Source organism: Brachyhypopomus gauderio, chromosome 15 (assembly GCF_052324685.1).
Source record: "Brachyhypopomus gauderio isolate BG-103 chromosome 15, BGAUD_0.2, whole genome shotgun sequence".
Lineage (NCBI taxonomy): Eukaryota > Metazoa > Chordata > Actinopteri > Gymnotiformes > Hypopomidae > Brachyhypopomus > Brachyhypopomus gauderio.
Window position 1 is genome coordinate 8,883,915 of NC_135225.1, and position 27,345 is coordinate 8,911,259.

The 27,345-nt window shown below is 44.2% G+C and overlaps 5 protein-coding genes across 7 annotated transcripts in view; 3 read left to right on the plus strand and 2 right to left on the minus strand.

Annotated features, from left to right (window-relative positions):
- The window catches only part of srfb (serum response factor b), a 23,221-nt gene extending 22,192 nt beyond the window's left edge, over window positions 1-1,029 (plus strand). The window contains 1 exon segment of the mRNA XM_076975185.1: window positions 1-1,029. This exon segment is cut by the window's left edge and continues 1,112 nt beyond it. The gene's annotated coding sequence lies outside the window, so the exon portion shown is untranslated.
- A 228-nt stretch (window positions 1,030-1,257) lies between these two features.
- tmem254 (transmembrane protein 254) lies at window positions 1,258-4,432 on the plus strand. The gene is made up of 4 exons (XM_076974253.1): window positions 1,258-1,437; window positions 2,634-2,737; window positions 2,810-2,869; window positions 3,154-4,432. The coding sequence occupies exons 1-4, from the start codon at window positions 1,351-1,353 to the stop codon at window positions 3,275-3,277; spliced, it is 375 nt and encodes a 124-aa protein (XP_076830368.1). The 5' UTR covers window positions 1,258-1,350; the 3' UTR covers window positions 3,278-4,432.
- Window positions 4,433-4,484: 52 nt separating this feature from the next.
- LOC143476185 (L-threonine ammonia-lyase) lies at window positions 4,485-17,637 on the minus strand. Of its 2 annotated transcripts, XM_076974247.1 has the most exons (12): window positions 17,509-17,637; window positions 17,025-17,075; window positions 11,000-11,354; window positions 10,415-10,531; window positions 9,862-10,103; window positions 9,307-9,472; window positions 8,870-8,969; window positions 8,599-8,674; window positions 8,195-8,320; window positions 7,694-7,861; window positions 7,059-7,116; window positions 4,485-6,839 (listed from the first exon to the last, which is right to left on the minus strand). In XM_076974247.1, the coding sequence occupies exons 1-12, from the start codon at window positions 17,529-17,531 to the stop codon at window positions 6,741-6,743; spliced, it is 1,581 nt and encodes a 526-aa protein (XP_076830362.1). In that variant the 5' UTR covers window positions 17,532-17,637; the 3' UTR covers window positions 4,485-6,740. The 2 variants fall into 2 exon arrangements, with proteins under 2 accessions (XP_076830362.1, XP_076830361.1); XM_076974246.1 differs by lacking the exons at window positions 17,025-17,075; window positions 17,509-17,637 and adding an exon at window positions 12,377-13,932.
- LOC143476192 (uncharacterized) lies at window positions 17,100-23,207 on the plus strand. The gene is made up of 4 exons (XM_076974254.1): window positions 17,100-17,441; window positions 17,623-17,708; window positions 20,780-20,871; window positions 21,586-23,207. Exons 2-4 carry the CDS (start codon window positions 17,648-17,650, stop codon window positions 21,736-21,738), a joined length of 306 nt encoding a protein of 101 aa, XP_076830369.1. The 5' UTR covers window positions 17,100-17,441; window positions 17,623-17,647; the 3' UTR covers window positions 21,739-23,207.
- The window catches only part of stk32c (serine/threonine kinase 32C), a 52,687-nt gene continuing 48,069 nt past the window's right edge, over window positions 22,728-27,345 (minus strand). For both annotated transcript variants that reach the window (XM_076974250.1, XM_076974251.1), the window contains 2 exons: window positions 26,832-26,899; window positions 22,728-25,117 (listed from right to left, as the gene is read on the minus strand). In XM_076974250.1, the coding sequence (XP_076830365.1) occupies window positions 24,901-25,117; window positions 26,832-26,899 (285 nt within the window). In that variant the 3' untranslated portion in view covers window positions 22,728-24,900. The remainder of the gene's footprint in view (window positions 25,118-26,831; window positions 26,900-27,345) is intronic.

A 27,345-nucleotide genomic window follows, 5' to 3' on the forward strand; every position in this document is an offset into this window, starting at 1 on the left:
AAAAGTTCTGAGATGGTTAAGCATCTTGTTCACTCTTGATTCTAACTATTATTTAATGACACTTTTTGTTTGTTTTTTTGTTTTTTGAAAGTTGTTAAAGGTTTAATGAAACACTAAAACCTTTGATGGTGATTCAGAACGAGCATCGAACTAATCCTTGAGGCCATCATGCAGACCAACCTGAACACTTCATGCTGGAGTCCCTTCCTCAGTAATGCTGACCAGGCAATAGTTGACTGTTAATCTGTCATCTACTTCTTAATAATTTCACAGCAACAACATATTCAACGTCATTAATCTCATCAGCAACTGTAGGACACTGCTAAAGCCAGCCCTCTTCCTTTAGCGAGGGCATGTTGCCTTGTCTGATCACACTGGCGTTGTACCTCAGTCACTGGCTTCAGGAGCCCATGCACCGGTGGGAGGGGCTTTGATCCGCTTCAGCTCACTCGAAAGTCCATGATGGAAGGCTGCCCACCCCCCTCCTCTTCCGCTGGAGAGCGTTCATTCGGTTTTTCATTGTAACCCAACAGACATCTCTCCAAGCAGCATCTCTCGCACACGTTGACCTAAATCCTTTTTGTATAAAGGGACATTCTCATGCTGTATCTTGGGGTGGTATTTTAGACGTTTATTTATATCGGCATTTTGTGGGAGTGACTGTTGGCGTCTCTAATCTGGGGGGACTTTTATGCAGCTTGTATCAGTGCTCCATTCTGCACTGGTGGCATGATCAGATTTCAAGCCAACCTTAGTTTCTCCTACACACTCTTTTCTCCTATAGAAAATGTGAAAGCCTTCATTAAATCATTTTGTTTGATACATTTTTAAAGGTTTGTTTTACGTTTATAACAAAATGGTGTGACATCAGAACGAACACTGGTTCTTTTATTGTTAGACTTGAGGTTATTGTGTGAGCTTTTGTGAACTTTTGTTTATTTGTATTTTTTCTTTTGTCTTTGGGGATCTTCATGTAACAGCAAATGTACAGAAATTTTGTAATAAAAAAAAAATGGATATTCTACCCAATTTATGTGTTCTTGTTGGTGAAATGTGCCAATAGCTAGCAGATTTTACACCAATTTTCAATTTTTACCAATTTTTAAAAAAATAAATTATTATAATAACGTGTTTAGTGTTTGCGTACCCAGCCAACCCATTTTCACAGCCAATCAAACGTCTTTTTATGTGTAGCGTTTTACTGGTAAATTTTTTAACGGAAAATTTAGGGCTTTTATTGTGAAAAAACTTCCTGTGCCCGCTGAAAAAGGGAAAGGGGAAAGAAGCCAGCGAAACCGATTTGTATGGTCGGTTAAAAAATATTGGGAATATATCCTGAACTTTTTCGAAATGGCAAATAGTAACGGATATGCGTATTTCAGAAGATCGAGTTTCTTCTGGATAATGACTGTAACGCTGTCAATGGGTTATTATACAGTAAGTTGCTCTTAATAGTGTGGCTTGTCAGTAGCTAGTACTAACTTTAGTAGATTTGTTATTTTATAAAATGGGTTAAAGTTCCCTAATTCCTTACTATACATGCTCGGCATGCATTTCTTTGTATATTTTGCTTAGGTGTGAGGTCGTCTGAGCTCTTTTGATAACGACTAATTTAATTATTAATATATTGTAATGCTTATAATTAATATAAATGCTCATTTAAATACCTAGCAAACACACGGTTACTTTTATTGCAATATGTAATCCAGCTGTTGCTATTATATAATTTTTCTGCATTTCTTAAAATTAGTTACTTTTATTACTTGTTTTTTTGCGATACGATTCCTTCATTTATTTCCTGTGCACCAGCTAGGCTGGACGACCCTGAAGTTAGTTACATATTTCGCAGCTTCAGATTCGTTTGGTTACTTGTTGTAGCCTAAAATGTAACCTGAAACAACCGGCATGAATTGAAATAGTAAATAAATTACAAAATAAATGTTTAAATTATATCCTAATATAGTTTTTACATTCCCAATATCAGTATGAGAAACAAAAACGTATAAAATGTATGATCTAATGTTAATTTGATTCGTGTATCTCTGTAAAACAATGTGCGCAGCAAATGTGTGTCGTGAACACTCCCTTTTATAAATAAGAACCTTCAGCCGCCAAATAAGCTACGAATAAGTAACTACAGCGTCTATGCTGGAGCAAAGGTTATGGAAGTTTGTTAGGTTAACATAGTCCATGAATGACGAGGTAATTTGCTTGACATCTCATTGGTAGGTTCAAAGTCGAGGTACAACAGGTAGCAGTGTCTGGTTATAGTCCATACATTACTTATGTGTGTAGCGCCAGTAAGGTGATACGTCGGGTAAAAAGGGTTTGAATGACAGCTTTAGTAAATAATACCCATCCATCGTAGACCCTCAAGCCAACAGCTGAATTTTTGGGATGTGTGTTAACTATGCATATAAATCATGTATAAAGACTATATACTATCTATGGCTGGACAAAATGTATTACACCACACTGTAATGTCAACCACTACACCTTGAATATCAACCACTGTAACTTAGCTTAGATTAAACATATAAGCTACATAGATCCAACAATGAGGAAGTTCCTGGTTTTACATCGAGGACAGTAGAACTGTGTCTGATAGTCATGTTTTGTCTTGTGTTTTTCAGTTGGTGGTATTTTGGCCGGAGCGGATCCCATATGCCAGTTTGGGTCCACTGGGTGCTATCTCAAAGCATCTAGTCAATGAACATTATGGAGTGCTGTATATGGGGTGAGTCTCTGCCCTGTATGTTTGCTGTGTTTTTAATGCTGTCACTGTATGTGTGTGTATCCACTGTTTCAGATGGTGGCTTTCTTGGGTTGTCCATGTCTTCGAGGCCCTGGTGGCACTGAAAGTATGCAGGTAAGAAAAAGGCTGTATGTGGAACATGCTTAAATATTTAAAAAATACAGGAAGGAGCAGTAAAAGCCTTCTGTGATTTGCTGCCACCTGGGGGCAGTAGAACACCACATTATCATATGGACTTGTAGCTGTCATATGGACTGTAGGCTTTTATTTCAGGTCTGGCATTCTAACTGCTTTTCATTGTGATCTGTGCTGCCATAACCCTGAATTTGCTTTAAGTAGTTTAGAAGATTAACAAATTAATAATTATAGTGTGTGTGTGTGTGTGTCTGTCTTTGCAGTGATAAAGGCATTAATAGCCCATCAACTCGTCTATTGTGGTTCATTCAGACAGTGTTGTTTGGCTTTGCATCCCTGGGTTTGCTCCTCAAATACAAACCTGATGGCCTTGCTAAACGTCAGTGAGCAACTGCATGAAGAAGCTCCCGTGAAACAGAACCTGACCAGAGCAAGACTAGGTACATAGGCAAACCTTTGTAATGAAACATGACTCCCTATCCCTGTAGACCAGTGATGAACAAGACAGTATTCCACAACGGATCATACTGATGTCGAACTACGTGTAGCAATATCACTATGTCAGACAATTACACCACGTCTCACAGGATTATAGCTGTCAAGAAGGCAACACCATCCTTAGTATATCTTTCCCAGAGATTTCAAAGGCTAATTCATTTAATTTTGACATTGTATCTCAAATAGGAATCGCTGTACGATAAAAGCGAGGGCATTTCAATTATAATAACTCTTCTGCTGAGGAGTGTTTGTTTCCATGTTGTATGTCAGGGAGATGAACGGCAAACCTGCAGTAGCATCGTCGCTGGGTGGCGCTTGGATTATGCGAAGCTCCGTAGATGTCCGTCTTGGGACAAGCACTAGTGACTTAATTTCTGCTCATGTTCCTTTGAAGTGAGAGTGAGAGACTCACTTTTAGATCTCATGTTTGGCACCAACTCCTAGAGCAGTGATTTGTAGCTCCCAGCGCACTAGTGGGATTCCTTTTAACATAATAAGCATTCCCCATTAATGGACAACACTTGTGCTGACCATTATCAATAGCTACATCCAGCAGTGATTAGCTCCTGTGCATAGCTTTTACAGGGCGGTCAAGGCCCCGTAGTTGCATGTGCCAGCTGAGGGGGGCGGTCCAGATACGCAGAATAACAGATACGCCATGCTCATATTGGGTGGGAAGAATTGCCAGAGTTTCTGTAATTTAAGGTGACCATTCCTCAAAATGTGAGCATTTAGCAATATGCTCTAATTTGTTTTTGCAACAAAGTATGTGTACGTGTTCTTATGCCTCGACTTTTGGTGCAAAATACACAGTTTTCCAGAGAATTTCAACAGTAGTCCAGTTACCCATAGATGGCTGATTTATTTTTCCACATCTTATGAATTAACATTTTAAAATAAGCAATAAATGAAGGAAAAATTTTAGTTTTATGATATGGATTTTTGATAGTCTATATTAACTTTTTCAGTAATTACAATTTAGATGTTACAAGTGTTAAGTCTTTAAATAATTAATTTCAAGAATTTTTGAAAATAAAAGCATTCATTTAACAAGCTGGTATTGTCATTCTTATATATGTTTGTATTTGTAGTGTGTCTTTTTACGTTTCATATACATTTATTTGAAGAGAATCAAAGGAAACCCTACCATTTACAGAACTGATGTACATAAATGCAGCTGATACCCGTCAGATGCACCAGTCAGCGAGGTGTTGCCAATTCAGCTGACACTCATTAGATAGGAGGACAGGCAGCTGATTAGCTATCTCACATATGTTATAACACCTTTGACACAGATGTTTTAACAGATTTGATGCGCTCTACCTTTTCAGCAACTATTTTTGCATGGTTCTCCTCGATATGCTACTGTGTGCAGTAGTCCTGGAGCTCCCCCTAGTGGAACCAAGAGTATGTGGCGCTAGCAACACCGCGGTCATGGGTGTGATTCCTTGGAGAGCATACATACTGTCATGCTGATGAATATGCACTTTGGATAAACACGTCTGCCAAATGCTGTAAATAAATAAAATATTCATGAACTGCCCAGATATAACACAGCTGTTAGGTTCCAGCTATTAAATCGAGCCCTTATGGTGCAACAAAAATATTTTGCAAACCTATTATTAGATATATATATTTTTTTAAAGGTATATTAAATGTTAAGCTCTCTTGCCATGAAAATGCAGCTAAAGTGAAATACGGTGAAAACCACAAGTGAGGTATGTTTTTCCACACTCTGCTCCTCCATGGCGACGTGGCCCTGTGATCTGGGCGTAGTTATGGAGTGCTGACTCTGCCTATCACCTTGAAGTGGTGCTTATTGAATTTACTCGACCTTCTAGCTTAATGTAGCTCATTCCTCTGGAGACCACAGAGCGAACCCCTTCATCGCCTGATTCAACCACAGGCCAGCAGCCATCGGTTAAAATTATATTTGGTTATATTTCTAAGGTAATGGTGGGCTTATTTGACCTCTTTTGACATCAGCTGGTTTGGAAGGGAGGCTGAGGAGTGTAAGAAGTGACATCGCCGGCGTGAGCCATAGTCCGAAAGCGTTTCTGCGCACTCTCTTAGCTTGTATATGCTGTTGGCACATGTTGCAAAGGATTTATGGCTTCGTGATAGGCTGTGCGGTCCAAGCCACTCTGTGGTATTTATTGCTCCGTTAGACTACGTGATCAGAGCAGTCTGTACTGCTCTGAAGCGGATGCCATGTGTTTGCTTGTGACTATAACTCAGTGTGAATGTGGCTGCAGGGGACACAATGACCTTAACTAAAGCACTTAAAGGATTAGTCTCCACTAATCACTTCTTTCCCAAGCTCCCTCCCTGCTCCTTACACAGAAGACTCTCATCCTCCCTGAAGCACCTTCATCCAGCCCTCTGTGCTGTCCACTCCCTCTCTTGATCTTAACATGGGCTATTTCATCCTCTAATGTGGCTCGGATAGAACGGTCAGTCACCAGAACAGGAGTCAGAGTATGTTTCACAGTTACAATGAAGAATTAAATCGATAATGGCAGCTGATGCAGTCTGTTGGTGGGTCATGGCCACCAGTGCACAAGTGAGACTTCCAATCAGGCACTATTAAGGGGTCGTCACAGTGACAGTTATTTAGGATGTAAAAGGTAGGAACACAGTGTCTCAGGACAGGACAGTGTATGCTCTCAAAGTCCTGCAGGACAAGACAGTGTACGGTCTCAGAGCCCTGCAGGACAAGACAATGTACGCTCTCAAAGTCCTGCAGGACAGGACAGTACGCTCTCAAAGCACAGCAAATACAGCTGTTCAGTTTGGCACATTATATATGCAATATTACAAATACAATACACATACTTTCACAAATATATTCTTATAAAGTCAAATACAACAGTTCCGATTGTCTATTAATTTTATAAAAATTCCAATTTAATTTGACCTAGTTTGCTTAGAATACCACATACAACTGAGAAGATTCAAATCTGAATAGTTAAACGTCAAATTCATATATTATTCACAGGAATAGATAAAGAATGTGGCAACGTCCTTCTGTTCTCTGGAACAATGCTGTAGTACACTTTGACAGATATTGAACATACATTTAATATTTTTTCACCAGAGTTCATATTTTCATATTAGTGGGAATGGCTGTACATGATGCTTAGTTCTGTATGTATGTAGATTGTTGTTTTGATTGGATTGTGTGTACTTCATCTATAGGAGGAATTTATGATGCTGGATGATGTATTGATGATTTAATTAATATGATTTATTATTATTGGTGTGATTTATATTTATGATTATGATTGATTATGATTGATTATGAGTGGGTGTGGGGTGGGGGGGTGAGGGGGATGCAGAAACCTTGCTGAGCTCATCGGTCCAGCCACCGCAGTGTAGGATAGCCCTCTGACAGAGTTCTGCGGAGCTGACAGTTCTGAGTCTTATCCCTGCTTTGCACAACACACTCAACCTGTTCAACCACAACACAACATCCTTAGGCAGTACCTTTATAGATCACCAACACCACATTACCAGAACCCCATATGCTGCTGTATGGAGGGTTTGCCTTGCTAAGCTTCATCCAGCGTTATGTAAACCCTTCCACATGACAGCCCTTACATCTGTATACTGCGGTTTGGATAGGAAGAAAGAGACAGAGAGACTGTTGACACAGGAAATGATTTCTTACTTGTGCTTTAAAGAGATCTGCTCTGTCACTGTACCTCCTGTGCCAAACACCTAGCAGTCTGAGGAGAGGAGAGAATGTGCAAATGTCAGACAGGGAAGGTGACGGATGAAACAAACAGCCAGTCTCCAAGTCCCAGAGTAACACGGAGCTAATCCATAACCTCCTCGTTTTCTTGGGTCTCACGTACGGGGTTTCAGGGTTGCATTTTCCAGTTGTTTCAAACTGTTGTTGCAGCAGAACTGCGTTTTAGTTTAGCGACTGATTATTTACAGCAAGCGTAGCAGAGTTTCAACTGAGATTAACGCAACATTCCTTCTTTCGAACACTTCTAAAAAACAAAAACAAACAAAACATAATATTTCTGACTGAATGCAAAAAGCAGACATTTGTAATGCTGGAATTATCATTGAGAACTGAGAAGGCATATGGGAAGTGTGCCTGTCAGGCCATTTATCACTCATTTGGGCTTGGGGTTCTGTCCTGTTCCCTGGTGGGCCTGTTTGATGGACTGTTCTGCTGTGCTACATCCTCCCCATTTGCCTATTAGAGAGAAGTACCTATATGTGTTTAAATGTGTGATATTGTTAGTCAGCCAGTCTAAGTCCCAACTTATTCTTTCTTTCTTTCCCACCCACCTCACGTCTGCCTGGGACAGTGCGTCCAGCAGTTTAGCCATGTCTCCTGGACAGTCCCGCATCTGGACGGTGAAGCGACTGATGCGGTCATCCACCACTAGCGCTCTTTCCACACACTGTCTTGCTAGGTCAAAATCCATGTTAGCACTGCCCACTAGCACGGCTACCCTGTGGGGGACAACACACACAAACACACAGGAAAGCCTGTTTAAATCCCACTAGCATGATACAAATTTTCTGAAATTAACATTTTTAACAAATTAACAAGCTGCTGTTTACTCCTTTAAAACATTGACACATACACATGTTTGATCTGTACACCCAAATTCTAGTTTCCTTATTTCCCTATTGGTGTGCAAATCCAGAGCACAATAATGAAAGGCAAAAGTGTAGTAACAGTGTAGTATTATTATGCTAAACTAATTAAAACCTTGTGGTGGTGGTAGTGCTGCTGCTAATAGTGATGATAGTGGTGGTGGTGATGGGATTGGTTCAGCTCACCGTTTACCCTTTAGCTCTGTTAGCTGCCCGGACAAGATGGCTGCTAATCCCATGGCTCCTTCAGTATCTACAATGGCGCGCTCATACTCCTGAAACCTCAACATGGCCACCAAAGTGTCCTCCTCCCTGTGGCAAGGACACTGGCTCATGACCAAGACAGCTTGAGACTTTAGCCTTTTTTTTTGTGGTGAGGGACTTATCTAGATAAAACTTGATGGATAAGCTCAGACCTGCAAATAGAAATCTGTAAGCCTGACACAGAAATTTACACAAAAATATCAGGATGTAACCCTAACCCTAACCCTACCTACAATTTTTTTTTTTTAAGTTTATATAGTCACCGATTTTGGGAACAAGCATTTTTTAAATCCATTTTATGTTTTCAAAATAGATTGCGCTTTTACCTGACAGAGATGACTCTGTCCACCATTTTCTTGGTCAGGTGAAAAGTGTGTGTTCCCAAAGAGTGCTGCCCCAAATCTGTGAAACAAAGCAAAAGCTCAGTTCAAAGCTGTGTCTAATCTTTCACAACTGCATGAGGAGGATAGCAAAATGTTTATCCGGGCTTTGAGATCCAACGTGTCCAAGCTTAGAGGGTGAAGAATGCAGACTAGGGGGTGGATGTTCTGGATGTTATCTGTAGACAGCAGAACTTGAGCATGAATGTATGCTTACCTCCACACAGCTTTTGGTTTGGGTTGCAGCCAAGACCCCTGATGGGAGAGTCAGTTGTGAGGGACTGCGGTAGAAGAGGACACTCCTCTGACTCAATTCCCTGGTCAGAAAAGAAGGACAGATACTGGCAATGGGCCCAGCATTTCTCATAAATATTATGTAGTGACTGATGCCTCTCTCCTGATGATTACCCTAAACGTAATGGTAATGCTTAATGCTTCTTTTTTTTTTTTTTTTTTTTTTTTTTTTTTTGCTTAATGCTTCTTAAAAACATTGAATTTAGCAAGATGCAAAATAATAGACCAGTGTTCAGTGTTCATGGCCACAGGTGTTCAGGGCTCGGGGGGGGGGGGGGGGGGGGGGTAGAAGCATACTGTGACTGTGATGTGAGGGTTCAGGTGTTCATGGCTCAGCTAGGAGGGGGGATTGAAACATACTATGACTGTGATGTGAGGGTTCAGGTGTTTGATGGCAACCGCAGTTCCAACCAGCACTCCACACTGACCACCCGCAGGCACAACGACCGCGTCCAGCTTGGGCACCTGCTCGTGGACCTCTATGCCCACTGTGCCCAAGCCTGCCAGGAACACTGCACTGGTGTCCCTGCAGGGTGGACATGGGAGGCCAGATGGGAAGATGGATGAATCTGCATGCATGAACATTTCAGAGCTAAGCCAATCAGTGCAAATCACCCAGTGATTAATTACTATTGCCTGCTTTGCATATCCTAATTATCATAATTAAAGAACATGCCTTTTTGGTTCACAAATACATTCATTAATGACATGTAAACTGTGTAACAAGTTCCACATTTGGTTTTTATTGCTCTTAGATTTAAGAAGGCTGCGTACACACTTAGATTTTAAGGCTTATTTTCCACATGACTTGCATAAGTGCAAAATATGTGGGGAAGAGGCAATCCAGGCTGACAGCTTGTACCAATCAGCCTGTACTGTAAGTGTTGGGGTTTCTATGTGATGCACATCACTCACTCCTCCAGGTACACGTAGCCGTTCTCTCTGGCCAGGTGACACGCGTGGTTCCGCGAGTCACGGGCCGTGTTGCCGTATGACATCACCACGGCGCCGTAGTCTCGGAACATGCGCTGCCGTGGCACAGAGCTGGACGTCGGCATTATAACGTAGACTGGGATTCTCATGTCCACTGCATGATGGGCTACCGCCATGGAGAAGTTACAGTCTGTGGCCACGATCACACCTTTACTCTGCTGCTCCTACCACACACACACACACACACACACACACACACACACACAGTTTTTGAGAGCATTTTATTTGTGGAAAATGCTTGGTAGAAACTCTATACCTCATCCCAACGCTTCTGATCTTTGCCAGGGCATCTACCTATTACATTAGATTCATAGTCTAAGAGTGAATGTGTAACGGATGAGCTCAAGTGCTGAATAATAAATTAGAATAAAGAAATTAGACACTTAAACTCATCCATTACACACCTACTAGCTGAACTAATGCCAATAGTATTTCCATTTGACATGTGAGGTGATGTAAGTGATGCAGCCGTTGCCTGTTTTAGCGATAACAGCACACACACAACGCCTCTCTCCTTCACCGAGCCGGTGTAGTGCAAGTGCTCTTTCTTCACATAAATCTCCATGCCATACAGTTTGGATAGTCTGGAGTACTGAAAGGCAAAGGGAAGAGATGTTTATTCTGCTGCAAAGTTAGATGATGGTTAGTCTGTTTGGGACCACTGGATGTTACCCCACTGGATATTTTTCTTTAAAAAGGAAAATATGGTCAAAAAAAGCGGTTAAAAGGCTGACCATGTATTCACAGCAATAAAACTAGCAAGATGTAACCCCAACTTAACCTCACTGTGAAAAATAGAACAATCTAATGTAAATTATTAGCCTTATGAATCACATTTTTCAGCAACACATTTTTTGAAGCAGCAGAAACTGCCCTATTTTCATTTGCATTTTTGTGTATAGATTACATGTGAGTTGTGTCAGGATATTGTTTGGATGTTGATGTTGGGCCAGTTGCGTTACAAGCTGGAATAACAATTATCAGAATGTTTGCTTAGGCAATGACTGATGTGGGAGGATGTTACTCAACACTTGTTAATAGCAAAAGGAAGTTGACATACTGTGCAAGGGGTCTTCTGAATTCCTGACTGGTGGATTTTTAAAGCTGCCGCAGTTATGTCGTCAAAGCAGAGAAGTTCCACAGGAGGCTTGGGCGCATAAGTGGGTTCTCTGCTCCTTCTGATGGAGGGCTTCGGTGGAGCCATCTGTGGGGCCTCCAACGTCCCGACCACTCTGGTCTCGAAGGTCTTTACGTCCTCATTCAGGTACTCCTCAGCACCAAAGTCTCGAAGGCGATCTGGACAGATGCAGGCGGGCTGAGGGGAACGTCTCCCCCTTCTTAGGGGGACATCTTTGTTGCACTGACCATCACGAGATGAGCTGTTGTTTTTGTTGCTGCTCTGATATTCCTCTTCACTGTTTGAGAAAAATAGACCTTCATTAAAATAGAGACGAGTTTGTGTTTATAAAAATGTGCCCTCTTCGAGATGTGCTAGCTTTTTTTGTAAGCCTCTGGTGGAAATACAAACACAGGATCGCTCTGTGCTCTGCCACCTTCATTAGTTAGCTGAATTTCAGTAAAAGAAAAAAGAACTTAAATCTTGGGAAAGATACATCTGAAGTAAATGATTTACAAAGACAATGAGGAGAAGAGATTCCATCACCAGTGTCTGCCAGAGGCCTTGGCTCCATCATCAAAGCCAGTGGCTGAGGGTAAGCTAAGCATATGCTATGTAGATTAACTGTTCTCTCTGCTTTGTCTTTAAGTAATCCTTCTGCAATAGCAGATAATCCACTCTGGAACTTCCTTATTAATAAACATGTGAAGCAAAGCTTTTCAAATTCCGGTTGCATATAGTTATGTTTATGTACACTTGATCTAACTGGACTTACCAGATTTCAAAGTAAATAGGAATTCATCCAATGAAGGCCCATTGAGTCCTGAGAGGTATGGAAAAGTGCACTAGATGTATCACAAAGTGTTCTTTGGCCCTTTGCTTCTAAAAAGTATTTTATGTTATTTTAAGTATCAAGTATACTCAAAGGAGCAAGAGACAATATATTCACAAAGCAGGTGGAGTGAGTAAACTTGTGGCCAGTTTTATAAAGTGATCTGATTCTGTTACCCAGCCTTTCAGAGCTCTAAAACTTCCCTAAAAATCAGTTGTTTTTTTTTTAAACATAAAAGATGACTTCTCACCCCATTCTCACTGTCCAGGCCAGTGTATCCTAGGAATGGTGTCTGCCCACTGACAGAGCCTGTTTTGTCGACTTACCTTTTTCAACAAGGATTTTTTTGCCATTACTCAAATTTGTTATTGCTCAACACTGTGCTTCTCAGAGCCTTGGAAAAAGAATTGATTTTCCTCTTTATGCATTCCTCTCTTTGACAGCACATTTCACACCCTTGTGCTTTTTTTAGATAAGTCGATGTTTACCAGGGCACGAAGAGGAGGATGAAGGAGAGGACAAGACGAAGGAGTAAGCGCATCATGGTGTGGAAGGCAGGCATGAGGCTCCTACTCTCTGGACCGCTAAGGAGTTGGGGAGATGGGGTGAGTCTGGGAAGGGCCGAAGGAACTTGAGATGGATGAGACGCAGGTGCAGGGGGATGAGGAGGGCCACGGGGAACCTTAGTCACTAAGACAGTTCTTCTCAGTGAAGTTCCTGCATGGGAGTTTTCAGAGCTGTCTGAAGCAGTATTAGGGGTAGTAGAAGTGGGTTGAGGCTTTTTGCTGGATAACTCCTCAGCTGCGGTAGTACATGGGAGACCAGTGAGAGGAATTGGGGAGGGGAAGGTTTCTGCGGAGGGAGCAAATCCAGGAGTCCTGGGGATTTGGAAGGACAATGCAGCAGACTGGTCAGAATGACCAGCAGTAGCAAAAGCATCTGGGCTAAGAAGTACAAAGTCTTTAGAGGAGACAGAAGGTGGAGAGAAGCGTTCAGAAGCCATTACATTATCTGTCCTAGCACTTCTCAAAGTCTCAAGGGGACTCTGGGAGCATTTGAGATTTAGAAAGTCTTTAGTGGTTTGGAATGTAGGCTCTTCAGTCTCCCACCTTTGCCAGAAGGGGTCGTAGTCCTCGCTGATGCCAAGTCCCCTCAGCTGTGGAGAACCCTCGCTCATGTAGTGGGTGTAGAAAAACTGGACAGCAAAGTTCATCCTGTATCTTAAATCTTCGCGCTGGACAAGGAATCCCAGGATCCGCTTTGGTGTTGAGTTCCGCTTGATGAGTGTCAGAAAGTGTTTGGACTGCAGGATCCTGTAGCTACGGAGTGGTGTTCTCTTCCTCACATGCTCTTCCTGCACAGCTGTGGCATGTGAGGCTATTTAAGGAGGAATTTACCCACAGGCACACGTCATCTCAGCCTTCCCACCTCTCCAAAGCCCGGCCAGCTTTATTCCTGCCGCAGACCTGCATTTAACCTGCCTGTGACGTCGGCTATTCAGATGCTCAAATGGGATAAATGGAGACTTAACGCTTAGCTGAGGAACGGTGATCCTGGGCCTTGTGTCTATGGAAGGCTGGATGAACACACGGAGAGGCCTCAGCACTGCTGCTCCGGTGGGGGTCACCATCAACACAGGCCTAATCCTCTTCAGCATGGGTCAGAATTGAGGAATCACCTCTAAACCTCTCAACACACCAATTTCTCACATTGAGAAAGTTCCCCGTCACGTACTGAGAGTCGGGGTTAATGAACACATTGCAACATTTTTCCTTTGGCCTGCTCTGAAGGTTATGGCAGCAGAAACCCAAATCTCTGTTCATTTATTTCACTAACACATCTGAGACTGGGACCCTGTGTTCTTCATTGTGTTGTTGCTCCTACTCCAGAGTCATTCTCTTATTGTGTGTGAGAGTGTTTGTTTACCTAAATGCTCCTGTGTGAACAATATCTAATAATTATTGCTTCAATATGTAAAAGAAATTACTTTTTTAAATGTTACAAGTTTGTTTTGTAAAATAGAATCAGACAACTTTGTTTACAATGTTACAAATCTACAGTTTTAAATGGTCAAGTTCCCTGGGAGATATCTTTCTACTAGCATATCTGCATGTGCAAGAAATTCTTTTTCTTTGGCTGTATTGCTGATTTCAACTGGTGTGGCGTCTGGTCATTTCTGCACACACAGAGTGCCTCTCTCCCCCAGGGAGGATGGTGGTGATGGTCCTTCCTCCTCCTCTTTCCCTGACTGCTCTGTAACCACACGCGCATGGTGGGTGCCCACATATATAGTACTCCGTGTGTGTGTGTGTGTGTGTGTGTGTGTGTGCATTTATGTATTTACACTCATTTATACTCATTTTATCCTGGCTTAGTTAGGGAAGAAACTCATTCACTTCATGTTCATAAGTCCTTGATATGATGAACAAAATGAGTAATATACAAGCCAAGCAATATGTCATCAACTTCAAATGGCAAAACAAATGATCTCAACAGCACAAATGATGTTTATGTCAGATGCAATTCATCAATGTGGCATCGTAATTGGATTTATTTGCTTTATTTCACTGTATGGTGAAGCTGCAGTTTTGTGGAGCCAAACATCCCTGCTGCATGTCTCCCTGCCCCATGTGTCCCTGCTTCGTGTCTCCCTGCCCCATGTCTCCCTGCTGCATGTCTCCCTGCCCCATGTGTCCCTGCTGTATGTGTCCCTGCTCCATGTCTCCCTGCTGCATGTCTCCCTGCCCCATGTCTCCCTGCCCCATGTGTCCCTGCTGCATGTGTCCCTGCTCCGTGTCTCCCTGCTCCATGTCTCCCTGCTGCATGTCTCCCTGCCCCATGTCTCCCTGCTGCATGTCTCCTTGCTGCATGTCTCCCTGCTCCATGTCTCCCTGCTGTATGTGTCCCTGCTGCATGTCTCCCTGCTGTATGTGTCCCTGCTGCATGTCTCCCTGCTGTATGTGTCCCTGCTGCATGTCTCCCTGCTGCATGTATGCTGTCTCTCTCCACCTGGCCCAATTCTAATGCCATCAGCCATGCCCTGCTGTAGCATGGGGAAGGCATGTATTCAGCAGCACCACCTGCCCCACTCCACCCATTCTGATGGTACCGAAAACTCTATTGTCCAGATTAGATGTTGGTGTTTTCATATGTATGTTAATATGTTTTGAAAATCAAAATATCTTATGATATCTGTAGTATATGGTTAGCAAATGGTTACTTTCAGTTTAACATTGGACTGCAGCTTGCTACAGGAATAGAGAAAAGTAATTCACATATACTCACACAAGGCTTGAGAAAACCTACATACACATTTACTCACACAAGGCTTAAGAGAAGTCACATACACACACATGGCGTAAGAGAAGTCACATACACACACATGGTGTAAGAGAAGTCACATACACACACTCACACATGGTGTAAGACAAGTCACATACACACACATGGCGTAAGAGAAGTCACATACTCACACATGGCGGAAATGAAGTCACATACACACACATGGCATAAAAGAAGTCACATACACACACATGGAGTAAGAGAAGTCACATACACACACATGGCATAAGAGAAGTCACATACACACACATGGCGTAAGAGAAGTCACACACACACACATGGCGTAAGAGAAATCACATACACACACATGGCGTAAGAGAAGTCACACACACACACATGGCGTAAGAGAAGTCACATACATACACATGGCGTAAGAGAAGTCACACACACACACACACATGGCGTAAGAGAAGTCACATACACACACATGGCGTAAGAGAAGTCACATACACACACATGGCGTAAGAGAAGTCACACACACACACATGGTGTAAGAGAAGTCACATACACACACATGGCGTAAGAGAAGTCACACACACACACATGGCGTAAGAGAAGTCACATACACACACATGGCGTAAGAGAAGTCACACACACACACATGGCGTAAGAGAAGTCACACACACACACATGGCGTAAGAGAAGTCACACACACACACATGGCGTAAGAGAAGTCACATACACACACATGGCGTAAGAGAAGTCACACACACACACATGGCGTAAGAGAAGTCACATACACACACATGGCGTAAGAGAAGTCACATACACACACATGGCGTAAGAGAAGTCACACACACACACACATGGCGTAAGAGAAGTCACATACACACACATGGCGTAAGAGAAGTCACACACACACACACATGGCGTAAGAGAAGTCACATACACACACATGGCGTAAGAGAAGTCACACACACACACACATGGCGTAAGAGAAGTCACACACACACACACACATGGCGTAAGAGAAGTCACATACACACACATGGCGTAAGAGAAGTCACATACACACACATGGCGTAAGAGAAGTCACACACACACACATGGTGTAAGAGAAGTCACATACACACACATGGCGTAAGAGAAGTCACACACACACACATGGCGTAAGAGAAGTCACATACACACACATGGCGTAAGAGAAGTCACACACACACACACATGGCGTAAGAGAAGTCACATACACACACATGGCGTAAGAGAAGTCACACACACACACACATGGCGTAAGAGAAGTCACATACACACACATGGCGTAAGAGAAGTCACACACACACACACATGGCGTAAGAGAAGTCACACACACACACATGGCGTAAGAGAAGTCACATACACACACATGGCGTAAGAGAAGTCACATACACACACATGGCGTAAGAGAAGTCACATACACACACATGGCGTAAGAGAAGTCACACACACACACATGGCGTAAGAGAAGTCACATACACACACATGGCGTAAGAAAAGTCACACACACACACACATGGCGTAAGAGAAGTCACACACACACACATGGCGTAAGAGAAGTCACATACACACACATGGCGTAAGAGAAGTCACACACACACACACACATGGCGTAAGAGAAGTCACACACACACACATGGCGTAAGAGAAGTCACATACACACACATGGCGTAAGAGAAGTCACACACACACACACATGGCGTAAGAGAAGTCACATACACACACATGGCGTAAGAGAAGTCACACACACACACATGGCGTAAGAGAAGTCACACACACACACATGGCGTAAGAGAAGTCACATACACACACATGGCTTGCCTGTTCAGATTTCCTGGGGCGGGTTGCCTTGGCTTCACTTCTGTTTCAATTCTGCTGGAGAAAAAGCAGTCTCAGCCCACCAGCCACACTGCACAACTGCACACCCAGCCCCTTCCCACTCTCTCTCTCTCTCTTTCTCTCTCTCTCTTTCTCTCCCCCAGGTTCTTTATTTTCCCTCCTCCATACAGAGAACTCTTTTTTGTCCTACACTCTGTGTTTGCATTAGGCAAAGAGGCATAACACAGCGTGTAACGGCAAGAGTGACAGAGGCAGTGAGGGAAGGAGAGGCAGCCGGCCACAGAGAGGCAGCCAGCCACAGAGAGGTAACCAGCCACAGAGAGGCAGCCAGGCACAGAAAGGCAGTGACTTGTGGAAGTCGAGCTAAAGCTGCTAATTCAGCCCTCAACTCTTTTAAAGGTAAGTTACTCTCTCACCTTCTCCCTCACACCCCCACCCCCACTCTCCCCGTTTCTCTTTAACGTACATTGCGTATAGAGATGTAACCATCGCCCTCGTAGCTCTCCGGTGTGAGTCTGTGTGATTTTGCTGGAGTGTTCTGGAAATGTGGTGATCATTTTAAAGGACCTCTCCTCCCCAGCTGTGAGTTTGTGTCCCACTGTGCCATGGCCAGCTGGTTGATCTGCACTGCTGTCTGGCTGATCCTGATTGGTCAGATTTCTGCAGGTAAGAGCTGGGTGTGTCCGAGAGGGTTTAGGGTTTGACAGTTTTGTAAAATATTTCACAAGATTTATTGTCACCTAATAAACAGGCCAGTAACACTTTTTTGAAGTTAGTGAAGAATTTCAGTAAACTGTTTTGTGTCCTGTGTTACTTAATGTTTATTAATGCAGCAATACATTTGAAAATGGAATGAAAACCACAAAGACAAAATCAGAATTTGAGCAACGATGAGATGCCTGAAATTTGATAATGTGTTTGTGTGCATGCATGTGAGTGTGTGTGTGTATGTGTAGGTGTGTGTAGTGTAGCGTTTTACAGGCCAGGACATCTGGTTCTGATTTGGTTTCTACTTAGTTCTTCTCTGAATGACAGGATGGCCACACATCACAGAATAGAAGACATTTCACACAGTTAGCTATAGTTCTTATAGGACATATATGCTTGAAACTGGGAAACTTTTTACATATGTTTTCTCTGTAGTAAAAAGAATGTAACATATAAGATGATACAGCTCTTTTCTACTAACTTCACTGGCAGAGAAACTAATCAGTTGAATATGTGTGATCTCATTTCCTAAGAATGGTGAAAGAAAAAACTCAAAAACTCTCTTCTCTCTCTCTCTCTCTCTCTCTCTCTCTTTCTCTCTTTCTATTGATCGAGAAAGTTCCCCATCACGTACTGAGAGTCGGGGTTAATGAACACATTGCAACATTTTTCCATTGGCCTGCTCTGAAGGTTATGGCAGCAGAAACCCAAATCTCTGTTCATTTATTTCACTAACACATCTGAGACTGGGACCCTGTGTTCTTCATTGTGTTGTTGCTCCTACTCCAGTGTCTTCCTCTTATTGTGTGTGAGTGTATGTGAAGATGTGAAGAGTGTGTGATTAACTGACCCCCACCCCCCCACCCCAGTTTTTTCATCTCCTACATCTCACACATCATTACCCACAGCATCTTTTTTTAACACACACACACACACACACACACACACACACACACACACACACACACACACACACACACACACAAACACACACACACACACAATCATCCTTCCTTCTTTCATCTTACTACATCTCATATTAGAGAACTATACACTGGGCCAATAGCCATATGAAAGTCAGTTAACGGTCTAATAGCATCCATATTAATTAGCTGGAATCATGTAAGCACTGTACAGTACTGGTGCCTGTGTTACTAGGACTCTAGTCAAGTCTTCGCTGTTCTTTCATCTTCAGTATTCAGTTCTGCTAGGGTATCACACCACAAGCCCGAGGCCAGCACAGACAGTGAGTGCTGAGGCTGGGTTTCTGCTGATAAACCCAGGGACCTCACTCTGCTGCGTGCACACTTTGTTACAAAACTGCTGACGAGCCAAATCAGTGATTCTCTAGACTTTTTTTTTGTCTAATATTTTTCATTTCTATTACAGGCATGTAGCAATATGCAAATTGCACAGATGAAATGTGCCCTCATGCCGTGTCTGTCATAGAAGTCGTGCTGTGTCTGTGTCTTAGAAGTTGTGCCGTGTCTGTCATAGAAGATGATCTGGTTGGGCTTGGTCCTGGGTGGTTTTGGCTTGCTGGTAAAGGCCGAATGTAGCTTAAGCTGCACGGTGGGGAGAGGAGCACAGGCCTGTCTTATGACTGGACACAGGGTCGCCGGGCGCAGAAATGCTGGGACACAAGGACGCCAGGGCAGATTTGAACCCAGCTTATCAGGTCCTGGTTCTGATGACTATTCATGTGAAGAGCACTTCATTCCTTCTGCATAATGCTCTGGGTTGGAGGGATGCACGTGAATCTGATTTCAGACCAGTTTTCTCTACCCAAATATGTTAAAGTTGAAGTATTGCAGGTGATGACAGCTGGTTTCGGATCTGTGTGGGCTCTGGGCAATGTACATGTTTCTCTAGAGCCTGTTTCCATGTTGTTTACATGGCACATACACACACTGTCACATAAAAAGTGAGAAAAAAACCCGGGAGAGGAGCCAAGATGAACGCCACTAGACATATTTAAAGGAGTAAGATATAACTATAAGGACGACATCTTTTACAAAATGTCTGTGGTCCATGGAGACTATGTCTATATTGCCTTCAGTGCATTACGTGCGCGGTGGCTGGTGGCCAGTTGTCAGTGACTCACGCCTGTGTGGGTTTCTGCAGGTGTGGTGGTGGGCCAGCATGGTGTTGTGTCAGCTGCACGCTAACGTCTCTGTGAGCTGCAGCGGGGAGCCAGGCGTCTGACGGGGTCGACCCAGCCCTCCCGGCGTGCTCGCGGCGTGCTCGCGGCAGAGAGGCGCTTTGGCAATGTTGAACAAACATCCAGGTTGCCTTCATCAAACATTTCACAGTGCATAGAGTCCTGCACTGCTAGCTGCCAAACCCGTGACTACGAGAGGCCTGTTATACTGAGACATAAAGCAGCCAAGCTGCCAGGAGGCTGAAGGCTCACCGAACCTTACACCGTCTTCGCCGCACACACACACACACACACACACACACACACACACGTCTTGTTCTTTGTGTGCTGAGCTGGTAATGGGAGCCACACCCACGCCTCTGCTAACTACACTTTGGGCAGATGATACGCTTTCATTAATCCCAACGAGGAGACACGAGACTTATTGGGCTTGTGAGAGCCCACTGATCTCCTAGGAGTGTGTGTGCAGTCAGAGGCCAGAGTGAGAAGGTTGTGTGAGCAAACAGTAACACTGCGTAAAAAGGAACACGAGGCCACATTATGGAGCAAGTCGTTCAGAGTGCTGACTGTGGACCAGAGACAACATGACCAGTGGTCTATATAACTGGAGGGAGGTTGTTATAATTAGAAAGTTGACTAGTGATATAAAATCCTGATTGGTGCCATGAGGCTCTCTGGATTGCCGACATGCTCACTCCTATCCAAAATTCTTGACCTATTGTGTACTCTGTAAATATCCCAGCCCTTGTCTCCACTCATATTTCTGTTTAGTGACCAATAGGCCTTCAGCTGTTGTAAAAATCCAGATCTCAGTATGTAGTTATAGGGGTTTCAAGGCTGCTAGCTGATTGGCTGTTTTGTTCCTCAGTGTCTGAGCCTGATCTGGCACTCAGAGACAGCCGCACAGCTGCCTGTCAGAACCAGCACAAACTCAGCAGTAGATTGGACACAGTGGAAAAGGTGAACTTCCTACACCATCTCTCTCTCTCTTTCACGCTCTCTTCTCTCACCCTCTCTCTCTACTATTATCCATTTTTTACTCTATAAACGCATTTCTGTTGAGCGAAAAACATTGTAATGAGGTGAGGTGCTGCTCCTTTGGTCCACCCGGCCCCAGAACTGGGCGGAGGGCATCAGGTGATGGCCTGCTGGACTTACTGTTTCCTGTTCCATCTTTTGGCAGTGACACTGTGATCACTCATCTGTCAGCAACCCGTCTGGCTCTTAGCTAAACGAAACTCCCAGTTGGAGAAACTCGAGGATCGTTGGCCTTCATGTGTCCTCTGCTAATTCCCCATTTTCATTCTCTCACTTTCACATTTGTCATTTATGTTGTCACTTCATTACTTCCATTACTTTTGACTCCTCAGATGTTTATTTCTCTCTATAGTGCCAGTTGTTCTAGAACATCTTTTTCTATATTTCCTTCATTCTTAATTTATCCAGTTTTCCTGCCGTTGCTTCCTGTCAGCTCTCATAATTCTGCATGACTCCACCCGTCCTCTGATTCTGCATTATTACCCCCATCCTCTCATTCTGCATGACTCCACCCGTCCTCTCTTCTACAGCTCCTCCATCTCTAAGGCTCATCTCAAGTCTCATCTTACAGTCATCTCTGAGCTCTCCTTCTCCAGCAGGATGACGTCTTGTCTCTCTGTGTGTCTTCGTTGTCAGCGGGTACAGGACACTGTGCAGAAGCTGGAGTCAGAGCTGTCTGTGCTGTTGGATGCCATCGAGAGTCCTGAATGGATCTTTCTAGCCAACACCGACAGTGCCACGCCTGCAGTAGACATCCTAGATGGGAGCCAGTCCAGCCCACAGTCCTGAGCTCCAGAAAGACTGTATGACAAGCATGCTGATGACGATGCTCTGCAATGGCTTTTATATTCATCTCATACCAAATAAACATACACACAAATGGCAGTGATTCATAATAGTTAAGTACTCACATGAGCTTCTAAGTCATTGCATTAACACATAGCTGGAGCGCCAGAGGGCGTAGAGGACCATCTGCCGGGGTGTGAACCAGAGGCGGTGCTGCCCTGTCTGCCTGCAGAGCAGACATGCCTGACAACCTCCCTGTGACATTCCAGCTTGACCACCTAAGCCAAGGTGAAGGCTCCTCTATATTGGACCCTCCTGTCTTCTCCCTGGAAAGGTTCTGCTCTCCCTTGCTCCTCACATGACACACCAGGTGCACGTGTGTGTGGTGTCACCCAGGTCACTCGTGGTGTGTTGTATGGTTTTCTTGGGTTTTCTATGGGTTTTTCTTTTTTGTAGCAGGCTTCACTGGGATACCCCAGATGCCCCAGGCACCGGATGCACTAACTAAACTGAAACTGGGGACAGAATGACGAGGTGACTTGCATTTTCTTTTCTGTGTAACAAAATGCCATGGTAGGCCTTGTTCCTAAGGGGTTATTCATGTGGAATTAACATTTTCTGATAACTTATCCATGTGCGGCATAAACATTGCACTTAAATTTTAAATGAAATGCTTTTAATAATAATATCCTGACACACACAAATGTCCTTTAATCTCCTTTAAAGTCCTTTAATTTAGATACAAAATCTTGAGTGTTTAAAATGGATAGACTAGATTTTAAATAGTGAACTCTCTGTCTCCCCCTACTGTCCAACATTGGGTCACCAGACAGAATCTCATATCATTTCTCTGAAATTCATCTCTCATGTTGCTTGATGCTGTAGTGTGCTCACCATTTTAAGCATAGTGATTCCTGAGGGTGGCTGGGATTAGCTTATGAACAGACAGAGCCAGTACACTTGAACATTTTATTAATGTTTTCATCAAAACAATCTATGGGATGCCAAAACTTAGTCAGAATCTATTCATACATATCATGCCATCCACATTTATTGGGAGACAATGCTTTGCTTTGTACACTCAAACATCTGTAGTTGATAAAGCAGTACTAGAGCATGAAAATGTCGGACATACTGAGCACTGGTGGTACAGCTTGAAGCGCCCACTCGTCCAAACTCTTAAGAAGAAGTTTTCATTTTAGTGGCGCATATGTCTGATGAAGCCACGTAACTTCAACCTTACACCCTCCCACGAGATCCCTTTATAGTCAGTGTAATAGTGATACATGCAGAAATTCAGATGTTTATTTAGTATGCTATGGTATCAATATAGTCATTTAGTTAACAAATTACAATTAATGTTCCATTCATATTTGTTCATATCAGTTGAGGTTAATAGCAGAATTCGTGTTTAATTTCAGAAACATTCCATGTTGTCACTTACCACAATAAATGTTTGTTTACAAATGTTACACTGGGCCTATGTGCTACTTACACACTCCCACACTCACATACACACACACACACACACACACACACACACACACACACATGCAAGGACGCATGCATGCACGCATACTCCCACACCCACACGCAAACACACACACAGGCACTCGTTTTTATAAATGGCTATGCAAATGGTACAAAAGCTTTGGCGTGTTTGCCTACAAGTTGTGCCTGCACACTTGGAAACAGAAGAGAAATGTCACTGCATGAAGACATAGCTTCACACAACCGTCCGTTCTTTTAGTACTACTGTTATAATCTGTTCTTGAATATACTCGATTAAGTTAGGTAAGCGTACCCACATAAAACTGTGGAAAGAAGATTCTGCTTTGAGCTATGTACATGTTTTACATAATTAGACAATGCAGTTTAAGGTGGAGAATGCTACATGTTCCCACATGTCACAACTGAGATAGATGGCACCTCCTTAAACAACCACTATCATATTCATAAACTACCGAAACAATGCTACTCTACGAAAAAGCCCCGTCTTGCCCACTTAGGGGAGTGCTTAGCCCAAAACCAGAACACAGTTCCCATATCACTCAAAATGCTAATCATCAGATTACTGTCAATTACTTAATCAAATAGAATCTTAAAATGATGTCCTATAGAGGTAAATAATGCTTGTTTCCCCAGGTGGCGTGAATAGCATCAGTAGTTCTTAGGCAGCAGGTATGGAAGAGGGTTAGACTACGTAATGATAGCACACTGTGGCAGGATCTACACAGACACGCTCTCTACAGCAGAACACCGAACCCTGCAGCAAAGGGCATCCTAATAGCTCAACAGTCAGAGAGAGGAAACCCAGCGTGATCTGGCAACCCAGTGACCACTGAACGCGAGCCTCTAGCAGCTAGTTTATAAAGACAGATACAGAAAACAAGCCACTCATATTAACACAGCAACGTTACTGACCTAAGCTTTAAAAAGTGACTCGCAAGCACTGAGGTCAGAGTCCTTGTATATATTTACTTGAAACGAGAGCCACGTTCGCTCGCAGGGTAGTTTGGGCCTTTTACACAAACTTTTAGGACGCAATCGTCGTGACTTTCTCAGCTTTTTCCAACTGCCAAAAGTTTACTTTTCTACCGGTAAAAAAAAAATAAAAAAGCCGTTGCCTCTATAGAAATGAACTGAATGCTAAACCAGTCTTTTCAGCAGCTGTACGAGCGAACAAAGCTAGTCTAAAAGTTCAGAGCTTTCACCTACTCAATAATTTAGCTCTCTTGGCACAGGAGCAGCATCTGTGCACGACGCCCCCGTCACATGGGCCTGTTTACAGAGTCCTGGCGCTCTGGGTGTCGTCATGCTTCCGCACACAGATGCCGTGTGGTTTGTTACCTCTAAAATGTCTACTTTACATCATGCTGTACAGTTACGTTGCATAGAAGTTGGAGCTTACTCTAGGGGCCGTGTGGAGGGGGGAGGGGCCGTGTGGAGAAGGGGAGGGGCCGTGTGGAGAAGGGGAGGGGCCGCGGCTCAGACAGGCCTTACCCAAACCGCACTGTGGTGAATGCTACTGGCAGAGAGAGAGGAGCCGCGTGGAGCCCTTTCTCTGGGCGGCGTGTGGTTTGAAGGCCGTGCCGAAGGCGTTGGAGGGCGTGCCGAACACAGCGACGTCCGAGAGACCAGCGGGGAGGAGCCGCTCCCACGACGCTAGGAGCTGCCCGGAGACGAGCAGACCGAGCCGCACATGCTCAGTTTGGAGGTCTCGGGTTCAGCTTCAGTTTCCTCATCCTCTGTGCCGCCCTCCGCCTCGTCGCCCTCTCCCTCGCCCTCCGCCCCCTCACCCTCACCCTCACCCTCACCCTCACCCTCACCCTCGCCCTCACCCTCGCCAGCCATGCTGCCTTCCTCTTGTCTCCTCTTCAGTCTGGGCAAAGGAAGGAAAAGATACAGTAAGAGCCTCTGTGGTGCACCCGTGCACCGTAGCCTGGGAGGCACACACAGGCACCTGTGCACTGTAGCCTGGGAGGCTCACACAAGCACCTGTGCACTGTAGCCTGGGAGGCACACACAGGCACCCGTGCACTGTAGCCTGGGAGGCACACACAGGCACCCGTGCACTGTAGCCTGGGAGGCACACACAGGCACCCGTGCACTGTAGCCTGGGAGGCACACACAGGCACCTGTGCACCGTAGCCTGGGAGGCACACACAGGCACCTGTGCACCGTAGCCTGGGAGGCACACATAAGCATCTGTGCACTGTAGCCTGGGAGGCACACACAGGCACCTGTGCATACATGACAAAACCTGGCACTCATGCACAATCCTAAAACATCCATATAAACAAACTCTCCAAAAACAAGACTACACAATCACACGCACAAACAGAGACACTGGGAGAGGTGTGTGTGGGGCAGAGACTCACGTGCACGGGAGAAGAGGGCAAAGATAAAGGGGGAGTGCTGAAAATAGCTTTAGAAACTCATAAACGACAGCGGGGAGATAGACAGGGACGGCAAGTCCTGCAGCGAACACACGCCCGGCTAAATGAACACACGAGTGAAGAAGGCAGAGTCGGGCTGAACTAATGCCCTCTCTCTGTGGGTACGCTCCATTCAGAAGCCGCTTCTCCTGGCAGTAAACAGAGACGCCACTCTCACACACACAACATTAAACACACTGCAGGGAACGCACACTAAATGGGCAAAAGTATGTGGACATATGTGGCAGCCATACCCATTTCAAATCTCCAAACACAAACAAAAAAATGCATCATATTGACGCAGCGACACTGTTTTAGGATACCACCTTCATCTCAAGCCCCTTTGTAAAGTCTGTGCTCTGCTACACCTGCCTTAGTTAACTATAAGTGCTGTTAGCTCAGGCATCATCCAGTCTTACAGAGTCCTGAAGTGTCTAATGTGTAAAAATCTTTTGTTGTATCACTCATGGCAAAGTTCCAAACCGGAAGCAACATCAGCACAAGAACTTGGGTGTGGGGAACTTGATGAAATGGGTTTCCTTGGTGAGGAAGCTGCTCACAAGCTTAAGATCGCTCGGCATGCCGCCCCTGGACACTGGACCAACACTTCACTGTCTGGGAGGCTAATGGACCAATCTGGGCTTGTTTCATTATAACACTACCTATTGGAATGCAGAGGGCCAACAGGAAAGGTTGGTGTAGAAGGAATCACGGTCTAGGGTTGTTTTTCAGGGTTTAGGTTGACCTGTTGGTTACAGTGAAGGGTGGGGTTCATGCTACTGCATGCTAAGACACCGGTGTATGCTTCTCAGCTGGACGTCAGGCTTTCATGTCCAGCATCAAATTCTCTTTTTTCTTAAAGGGAGCTGGGAAGCAACCTCAATATAAGTGTGAGGGTCATTGTGTTCACATACATCTGACCATAGAGTATATATTCAAAAACATACTGCAAGAAATACCAATGGTTTTATTCCAATGGAAAGAAGATAAAAGGAGGGACAAAGTAATGGTTATAGTATAGGGGAAGATATGCTAAGCAATATCTCTCTCTCTCTCTCTCTCTCTCACACACACACACACACACACACAAATATGTACACACAAACAAATCCAGACACACAAACAGAAAGGTGAAAGTGCTTGACGGCCTGCACCTACTTTTCTCGGTTGAAAATCATAAACTCCTGTTGCACCACCTCAAGGCACTCCTGGAGATAGTCGTTCTCCTGTGCACAGCACAAGACCAGCAGCACATGATCAACCAATCAGCATCTCCCAGATTACAGTGGCCTGCCAACCCCTCCTCCTGCTTCCAGACCAACCAATCGGCACATCCCAGATTCCAGTGGCCGGTCAGCCCCTCCTCCTGCTTCCAGACGCGACTGCTATTGTGTTCAGCCTGCTTACCTTCAGACTGGACAGCTCGATTGTGTTTAGTTAGCACTAAGGCGAGCCAAAAATAGCCTCTCTTCTATCTGCAGGTACTGGAAGCCCGAGCAGCTTTAGCTACTGCAAGCTTCATAATTTAATCATCCAGGTAATAAGAGAGAAGGCCTGAGGAGCATCTCGTTAGGGAAGCTGTATTAGCCAATCAGGAAGAACAGTGGAACAGGCTGCATTTATTATCACAGAGCCTCGCCGGCGCTGACTAAAGAGAGTCTATAAATAGTCA